The sequence below is a fragment of the Oncorhynchus clarkii genome, chromosome 28 (assembly GCF_045791955.1).
Source record: "Oncorhynchus clarkii lewisi isolate Uvic-CL-2024 chromosome 28, UVic_Ocla_1.0, whole genome shotgun sequence".
In the NCBI taxonomy this organism is placed as follows: Eukaryota; Metazoa; Chordata; class Actinopteri; order Salmoniformes; family Salmonidae; genus Oncorhynchus; species Oncorhynchus clarkii.
Genome location: NC_092174.1, coordinates 45,461,735 through 45,471,734, shown reverse-complemented (window position 1 = coordinate 45,471,734; position 10,000 = coordinate 45,461,735). Strand labels below are relative to the sequence as shown.

The 10,000-nt window shown below is 42.0% G+C and overlaps 1 protein-coding gene across 1 annotated transcript in view; it reads right to left on the bottom strand.

Annotated features, from left to right (window-relative positions):
* LOC139386493 (receptor-type tyrosine-protein phosphatase mu-like) overlaps positions 1-10,000 on the bottom strand; it is a 474,202-nt gene that overhangs the window by 216,735 nt on the left and 247,467 nt on the right. Inside the window, exon 10 of the mRNA XM_071132061.1 lies at positions 7,689-7,798. Coding sequence (XP_070988162.1) covers positions 7,689-7,798 — 110 coding nt within the window. The remainder of the gene's footprint in view (positions 1-7,688; positions 7,799-10,000) is intronic.

Here is a 10,000-nt window from a genome sequence, read left to right as displayed (position 1 = left end):
CCCCCCTCTCTCTCCCTGGTCTGTCTCCACCTGTCTGGTATAGGGACCCCCGACCACACTCCCCCCTCTCTCTCTCCCTGGTCTGTCTCCACCTGTCTAGTACAGGTACCCCCACCACACTCCCCCCTCTCTCCCGAGCTTTCGCTCCCCTCCAGCACACACACACTGTTGGGGCTAGTAACTCTGAACTTGCAATGGCTAGCCCCAAATCAATATATTTTTTTATTGTGCATTTTTAACTATTTTGCTACTTGCCTCATGACTCCTGCATGCTTTGTTAACTATGAACTTTCGTGTTTACCCAATCGTGGGACAGACTGTTTGTTCCCACACTAGGGACTCTGACTCTCTATTGGTTACACAGACTCTTGGCCTCCCATCCTATTTTAACCACCTCTCGCCGGCTTTGTATTCATGTTACCTGATGAAATTGCTGTACAATATGATCTTGTTGCCATCTAAAGCACATTCAAATGTCATAAATCAACACTGCAGAGCTCTACCTGTCCTCTGCCGTGCCCTGTTTGTATTACTGCTGATGATATCTGGAAATGTGTATGTACACCCTGGCCCATCTACTGTTGCTAGCCCCAATTCTGACTTGTGGTCTGATATCTGTTTCACTGATTTCTGCTCTTGTAAAAGCCTGGGTTTTCTGCATGTTATAACACTAGAAGCGTATTAGCTAAAATGTATCAATTGAAAGTGTGGGTTTACAGCTCCAATCCAGATGTGTTGGTCATTACTGAGATGTGGTTAAGGAAGAGTGTTTTGAATGCTGATGTTAACCTTTCTGGTTATAAACTGTTTTGGCATGACAGATCTTCCAAAGGTGGTGGAGTGTCAATCTTTACCAAGGATCACCTTCAGTGCTCGGTTGTCTCCACAAAGTCTGTCCACAAACAATTTGATTTAATGGTTTTAAGCATTACACTTTCAAATATCTCTTCGTTGACTGTTGCTGGGTGCTATCGTCCTCCATCAGCCTGTACCCTACCTGCCCTAAGCTCTCTCCTGGCCCCTTACACTAAGTCTGAATTTGTCCTGCTAGGTGACCGAAACTGGGATATGCTTAAACCACCTGACCAAGTCCTAAAGCAATGAGACTCCCTAAATCTTTCTCAGATTATTACCAATCCCACAAGGTATGACTCCAAACACCCAGAAAAGGCTACTCTCCTCGATGTTATCCTCACAAATAATCCTGATAGGTATTAGCCTGGCGTTATCTGTAATGACCTTAGTGATCACTGTTTTACAGCCTGTGTTCGTAATGGCTGCTCAGTGAAATGACCCGCCCTGATTTGTCAAAGAAACTCGCTAAAATATTTTAAAGATCAAGAGTTCCTTCATGACCCGGCCTCTGTAAAATGGCATAGAATCAGCCTGTCGAAGACGCTTGGACCTTCTTTTTTGATAATTTCAGTGGTATTGTTAACAAACACGCCCCCATAATGAAAATGAGAATTAAAAAAACAGGTTCAGCCCCCGGTTCGACCGTGATCTTGCAGATTTACTCCACCTCAAGAATTGCATTTGGCGAATGGCTCGGCACACGCATACTCAGGCTGACTGGCTCTTGTTCAGGCACATGAGAAATAAGTGCACTCAGGCTACCCAGAAGACCAAAGGTAGTTACTTTAAGGAGCAGTTCTCTCTCTATGGGTCTAAGTCCAAGAAGTTCTGGAAAACGGTTAAAGACCTGGAGAATAAAGCCCATGTCCCTTCATGTTGATGATGTGGTTGTTACTGACAAGGAGCACATGTCCCTTCATGTTGATGATGTGGTTGTTACTGACAAGGAGCACATGTCCCTTAATGTTGATGATGTGGTTGTTACTGACAATAAGCACATGGCTGCGCTCTTTAATCACCACTTCATTAAGTCAGGATTCCTATTTAACTCAGCCACGCCTCCTTGCCCGTCCAACATTTCCTCATCTCCCACACCTTCTAAAATGACTATCCTCGATGCTTCTCCCTATTTTTCCCCTGCCCCGCTACAAAGTTTCTCCCTGCAGGCAGTCACTGAGCCCGAGGTGCTAAAGGAGCTCCTTAAACTTGACCCCAAAAAAACATCTGGGTCAGAGGGTTTAGACACTTTCTTCTTTAAGGTTGCTGCCCCTATCATCGCCATTGCCTATCTGTGACCTTTAATAACCTGTCTCTCCTCTCTGGGGAGGTTCACATTACTTGGAAGGCAGCCTCAGTTTGTCCTTTATTTAAAGGGGGCGATCAAGCTGATCCTGTTATAGGCCTATTTCTATTTTGCCCTGTTTATCAACCGTGTTGGAAAAACGTGTCAATAATCAACTGACTGGCTTTCTTGATGTCTGTAGTATTCTCTCTGGTATGCAATCTGGTGTCCACTCGGGTTATGGATGTGTCACTGCAACCTTAAAGGTCCTCAGTGATTTCACTATTGCCCTTGAATCTAAGCAATATTGTGTTGCTATTTTTATTGACTTGGCCAAAGCTTTTGATACGGTAGACCATTCAATTCTTGTGGGCCGGCTAAGGAGTATCGGTGTCTCTGAGGAGTCTTTGGCCTGGTTTGCTAACTACCTCTCTCAAAGAGTGCAGTGTCTTAAGTCAGGACATCTGCTGTCTCAGCCACTGCCTTTCACCAAGGGAGTACCCCAAGGCTCAATCCTAGGCCCCATGCACTTCTCAATTTACAATTTCACTGAAATGATACAAAAAAAATGTTCATTGTTTTATCTAAACCAGATCTATTGTGTGTGCTTCTACACCTGCATTGCTTGCTGTTTGGAGTTTTAGGATGGGGCTATATAAATAGATTTGATTTGATAGAGGACTGAGGGTCTTCCAAATATTGAAAGTGTGTAAATAGTTACCCATGTTATTTTGTAAATGTATATATATTTTTACAATCTTTTTTTATCAATAATTATTATTTTTTTGCCATTTTTTTCCCCATTTTTTTTCCATTTTTTTTTGGGGGGGGGGGTGTGTTAGAATACCATTTTGGTATTTTGTATATAGTTATTTGTTTCAAAATGTATACCTTCACCAATTTGGCCACTTGGGTACATTTGGGCTACTTGTGTGGGACACCTGGGTGACTTCATGATAAATGTCATGTAGCACACTCATTTTGGAAGTTATCATTCTGAAACTTTGCACAAGTACTGTTGCCCTCTTATATTGTTCACTGAAATTGCCCCCATCATCCTATCTGAATGTTTGTTTTATCTTGTTCATTTTAAAGATGAGGATACAAAAAAGAAAAAGAAAAACACATGTTTTTTTCATTGTTTTATCTAAACCAGATCTATTGTGTGTTATTCTCCTACATTCAATTCACATTTACACAAACTTCAGAGTGTTTTCCTTCAAATTGTACCAAGAATATGCATATCCTTGGTTCTGTGCCTGAGCTACAGGCTGTTAGATTTGGGTATGTCTTCAGGAGGAAATTGCACAAAGTAGGGGGGAGCTGCAAGAGGTTTTAAACACTCTAAAACAAAGCTTTCTTAGTGTCCAACAAGCTTTCTCTGCCCGTAACCTTTTTCTGAACACCTCCAAAACAAAGGTCATGTGGTTTGGTAAGAAGAATTCCCCTCTGCCCACAGGTGTGATTACTACCTCTGAGGGTTTAGAGCTTGAGGTAGTCACCTCAATCAAGTACTTGGGAGTATGGCTAGACGGTACACTGTCCTTCTCTCAGCACATATCAAAGCTGCAGGTTAAAGTTAAATATATGCTGGGTTTCCTCTTTCGTAATCACTCCTCTTTCACCCGAGCTGCTAAAATAACCCTGATTCAGATGACATGCTAGATTATGGAGACGTAATCTATAGATCGGCACGTAAGGGTGCTCTCAAGGGGTTAGATGTTCTTTACCATTCGGCCATCAGATTTGCCACCAATGCTCCTTATAGGACACATCACTGCACCCTCTGTAAAAACAAGGGTCATGTTGTCATCTGGTCAACTGGTCAACTGGTAATTTGTCACGCCCTGGCCATAGAGAGGCCTTTATTCTCTATTTTGGTTAGGCCAGGGTGTGACTAGGGTGGGCATTCTAGTTTCTTTATTTCTATGTTTTCTGTTTCTATGTTTTGGCTGGGTATGGTTCTCAATCAGGGACAGCTGTCTATCGTTGTCTCTGATTGGGAATCATACTTAGGCAGCCTGTTTTGCCATCTTAGTTGTGGGTAGTTGTCTGTGTTAGCGGCCTGTTTAGTCCTAGTCAGCGTCAAGTTTGTTTTTGTTGTTTCTTGTTTTGTTGGGGACATTCATAACATTAAAGGAAAATGTATGCTCACAATGCTGCACCTTGGCCATTTCCCTGACGACGTTCGGGACATCATCTCTGTATTCCCGTCGCAAGACCGACCGGTTGATGCTTATTTATAAAACCCTCTTAGGCCTCACTCTCCCCTATCTGAGATATTTACTTCAGCCCTTATCCTAAACATACAACACCCGTTCTGCCAGTCACATTCTGTTAAAGGTCCCCAAAGCACACATCCCTGGGTCGCTCCTCTTTTCAGTTCACTGCAGCTAGCGACTGGAACGAGCTGCAACAAATACTCAAACTGGACAGTTTTACCTTCATCTCTTCATTCAAAGACTCAATCATGGACACTCTTTCTGACAGTTGTGGCTGCTTTGTGTGATGTATTGTTGTCTCTACCTTCTTGCTCTTTGTGCTGTTGTCTGTGCCAAATTATGTTTGTACCATGTTTTGTTCTGCTACCATGTTGTGCTGCTGCCATATTGTGTTGCTACCATGTTGTGCTGCTACCATGCTGTGTTGGCAGATGTTGCTGCCATGCTATGTTGTTGTCTTAGGTCTCTCTTTATGTAGTGTTGTGTTGTCTCTCTTATCGTGATGTGTGTTTTGTCCTATATTTATGTAGGGTTGTGTTGTCTCTCTTATCGTGATGTGTGTTTTGTCCTATATTTATGTAGTGTTGTGTTGTCTCTCTTATCGTGATGTATTGTCCTATATTTATGTAGTGTTGTGTTGTCTCTCTTGTCGTGATGTGTGTTTTGTCCTATATTTATGTAGTGTTGTGTTGTCTCTCTTATCGTGATGTGTGTATTGTCCTATATTTATGTAGTGTTGTGTTGTCTCTCTTATCGTGATGTGTGTATTGTCCTATATTTATGTAGTGTTGTGTTGTCTCTCTTGTCGTGATGTGTGTATTGTCCTATATTTACTTTTTATTGAATTGTTTTATTTCTGCCTTTTCTATTCCAGACATTCTGAAATTCACTAAAGCATCCCATGTATATAACTTTAGTCATTCACTTTTCAATTTTTATTTTTTTTCAAAACCAGCCCCACTCCCCGCAGGAGGTCTTTTGCCTTTTGGTAGGCCGTCATTGTAAATAAGAAGTTGTTCTTAACTGGCTTGCCTGGTTAAATAAAAAATAAAATAAAAAACAGTTGAATACAGGTAAATAAACAAATTACAATAAATAAAAGCATGTCTAAACGAAAGACTTCGCCAGATGATCACATGACCCATCAAGTTAGCTAGGTGAACATGTCTAGACAGTAGTGACCCATCAAGTTAGCTAGGTGAACATGTCTAGACAGTAGTGACCCATCAAGTTAGCTAGGTGAACATGTCTAGACAGTAGTGACCCATCAAGTTAGCTAGGTGAACATGTCTAGACAGTAGTGACCCATCAAGTTAGCTAGGTGAACATGTCTAGACAGTAGTGACCCATCAAGTTAGCTAGGTGAACATGTCTAGACAGTAGTGACCCATCAAGTTAGCTAGGTGAACATGTCTAGACAGTAGTGACCCATCAAGTTAGCTAGATGAACATGTCTAGACAGTAGTGACCCATCAAGTTAGCTAGGTGAACATGTCTAGACAGTAGTGACCCATCAAGTTAGCTAGGTGAACATGTCTAGACAGTAGTGACCCATCAAGTTAGCTAGGTGAACATGTCTAGACAGTAGTGACCCATCAAGTTAGCTAGGTGAACATGTCTAGACAGTAGTGACCCATCAAGTTAGCTAGGTGAACATGTCTAGACAGTGGTGACCCATCCACTTAGCTAGGTGTGTCTGGGGTTGACTAGGGTCATCTATTGTATTTCATGAACATGTCTAGACAGTAGTGACCCATCCACTTAGCTAGGTGTGTCTGGGGTTGACTAGGGTCATCTATTGTATTTCATGAACATGTCTAGACAGTAGTGACCCATCCACTTAGCTAGGTGTGTCTGGGGTTGACTAGGGTCATCTATTGTATTTCATGAACATGTCTAGACAGTAGTCCACTTAGCTAGATGTGGCTGGGGGGGGGGGGGGGGGGCGGTTATAGCATTTCTTTCACATGACCCATAAATTTACACAAGTGTGTCTGGATAAGAATCATCTAATAATTAAAAAAATGTATTTGTATCTGGACACTTTCAAAGTCAGATGAGAATATAGGCCAAGGACTAGATAAAGTGTATTTTTACACAGAGTTTTTCCTTATTCTAGGCTTCTACTTTCACCACTTTTAGTCTTGAAATCTTTGGTTGTTTACTACACTACCTTACTCACTCTTTTTAGCACATGGCCTCACATGTGAATCCTTAAAGAGATGGGTGGGGCTAAGGCTTAAGAGGGTTTGAACGATGCTGAATAGGTGTTATAATATATATATACGGTATATATAGACAGTACCAATCAAAAGTTTGGATACACCTAGTCATTCAAGGTATTTTTCTTTATTTTTAACTATTGTCTACATTATATAATAATAGTGAAGACATCAAAACTATGAAATAACAATATAATATGGAGTCATGTAGTAACCATAAAAGTGTTAAACAAATCCAAATATATTTAATATTTTACATTTATCAAGGTAGCCACCCTCTGCCTTGATGACAGCTTTGCACACTCTTGGTATTCTCTCAACCAGCTTCATGAGGTAGTCACCTGGAATGCGTTTCAATTAACAGGTGTGCCTTGTCAAAAGTTAATTTGTGGAATTTACTGTGCTTGAGCCGATCAGTTGTGTTGTGACATGGTAGTGGTGGTACACAGGAGATAGGCCAATTCAGAAAAACGCTTGCTTTAATATAATTTTTAAGAAAAGCTTGAAAAGATAGTTTGGGAGGTTTGAATCCTAAGTAACCTGCACACACATTGCTTGAAATGCAATAGACCAACATGCAGTAGCTTCTGTTGTAGGTCAAAGCTGTGTGCTGGAAAACCTTGGTAGAGCATGGGTGGAGTAGGCATTGTGGTGCTGTAAAACCTTGGTAGAGCATGGGTGGAGTAGGCATTGTGGTGCTCATGTGAATTTCCGTTATTTTTCGGCTTCAGACCAATGCCTAATTCTCCTCAATTTTTTTTTTTGGGGGGGGGGGGGGGGTAAGGTAGAAAACCTACCTAATATTCAACATTAAATATAGTTCAGGGGCTTGGTTAGCTGGCATGGGTATAAACAACCATTACATGGACACATAGCCTGTAGTTTAGTAGCCTGGAAAAGTACATGGTCTGGGATGTGTGATATTTTCAGATTTGTTTTGTCCATTTGAGGTTGTTCAACAGGAATAAGGAGATGTATTGCTTCAGTGGTTCTCTAAAAGGATTCAGAAGAGACAGAAATGGAAAAAAAAAATAAAAACTGTTTGATAATTGACTAAATTCGATCAATCGATCATTCATTCAATCAATCAATAAATTCACGAATTACCTCGTACTGAGTGATGATTCCGTAGGTCTGGGCTGGTTCTCTCCATTTCAGGATCATCTTCTCTTCATAAGCACTGCCCTGGATGGAGTCCAGAGGGATAGCTCCCGGTACTGAGGGGGGCAGGAACATACAATGCATAAGAGAGACACAAAGCTTCGTTACAGATACTAGTACTCTGAGAGGATACGACTAGAACTAACATCACAGACACTAATGCTGCGTTTACACAGGCACCACCCCAATTCTGATATTTTGTCGGATTATGGCCAAACATGACAGAATAGAAGAATTGGGCTGCCTGTGGAAAAGCAGCAAAAAGAGAGGTAGGTCTGAAACCTTCACAATGTGCCACACACCCAAAGAAATTATACTCAGATACCCATGAATGTATTTTGATGAGAAGAGACTGAGTGGGAAAAATGAAGAACACTTTCCCTTCTCACATCCATCCAAATATACAAACAAACTGGTCGAGCACTGAACCGATCTCCCCGAGGGAAATCTCCACCAATTCAATCTCTCCAATCATCTTCTGCCTTCATATGTTCTTAGAATCTGTCTGTCTGTACGTCTGTCTGTCTGTCTGTCTGTCCGTCTGTCTCTCTGCTTGTCTGTCTCTCTGCTTGTCTGTCTGTCTGTCTGTCTGTCTGTCTGTCTGTCTCTGTCTGTCTGTCTGTCTGTCTGTCTGTCCGTCTGTCTCTCTGCTTGTCTGTCTCTCTGCTTGTCTGTCTCTCTGCCTGTCTGTCTGTCTGTCTGTCTATCTATCTGTCTCCCTGTCTGTCTCTCTGCCTGTCTGTCTCTCTGCCTGTCCGTCTGTCTGTCTATCTGCCTGTCCGTCGGTCTATCTATCTGTCTGTCTGTCTGCCTGTGTGCCTGAGAGAGAGAGAGAGAGAGACATGGTCCTCTCAAACTGACAGGGATCATTTTACTTCTTCAAATGAAATGAAATGACAGAGGGTTTCTTCTGTCAAAAGGGAGTCTCTGAAAGAACAGCCCTAGATAGATACACCCCATCTATGTCTGTTTCCTTCTCCCAGTGGGACTGTAAACACACACACAACCTCGCACACACACATACGCACGAGCATGCACACACTCACTAACGCACACACACACACACACACACACACACACACACACACACACACACACACACACACTCACACACACACACACACACACACACACACACACACACACACACACACACACACACACACACACACACACACACACACACACACACACACACACTCCCACAAGTCAGATACTGTGAAACAGTTGTCTCCCTTTTAAGATTCCCTCTAAAAATATATGAGACAGACCTGACAAGACTTTCTCATCCTGTCAGTATCTCTCTACTGTCGATTCCTGAGCCATTCATTAGTTCCTGTTATAACGCCTCAGAGTATTACTGTCCATTCCTGAGCCGTTCATTAGTTCCTGTTATAACGCCTCTGAGTATTACTGTCGATCCCTGAGCCGTTCATTAGTTCCTGTTATAACGCCTCAGAGTATTACTGTCGATCCCTGAGCCGTTCATTAGTTCCTGTTATAACGCCTCAGAGTATTACTGTCGATCCCTGAGCCGTTCATTAGTTCCTGTAACCTCTCTACTCAACTAAACTACTGATGTTAACATCAAGCTAGAGAAACGAACAGTTATATTTTCAAGATAATTGCTTCCTCATTTGGCAGATACTTTTATCTTTGTTGTTGTTTTTTTCTTTTGGAGGGGGGGGGGGGGGGTCGGGGGGGGTGGGGGGTCCCGGGAATCAAACCCACTATAGTGGTGTTGCAAGAGCCATGCTCTACCAACTGAGCTACAGAGGGCCACCCATGTAACCTGGCAACTCTGAACCACCCCACCTTTAACCCTCCTTATTACGTGATAATAAATGTAAACATTGCTGTGTAATCTGTACGTAGCTCCATCTATAACATTTGATTAGTTATACATGTGTTATTAACCTTCATGGCCCTGTTCAAAACCATGTCGTAACCCCATCATAACCCCGTCGTAACCCTGTCGTAACCCTGTCGTAACCATGTCGTAACCCTGTTATAACCATGTCATAACCCTGTCGTAACCCTCTGAGTTCTTAACACTTCATTACACTGTTATAATGCTGTTATAAACAGGTCGTAACTAAACTACCATTACACTGTTATAATGCTGTTATAAACAGGTCGTAACTAAACTACCATTACACTGTTATAATGCTGTTATAAACAGGTCGTAACTAAACTACCATTACACTGTTATAATGCTGTTATAAACAGGTCGTAACTAAACTACCATTACACTGTTA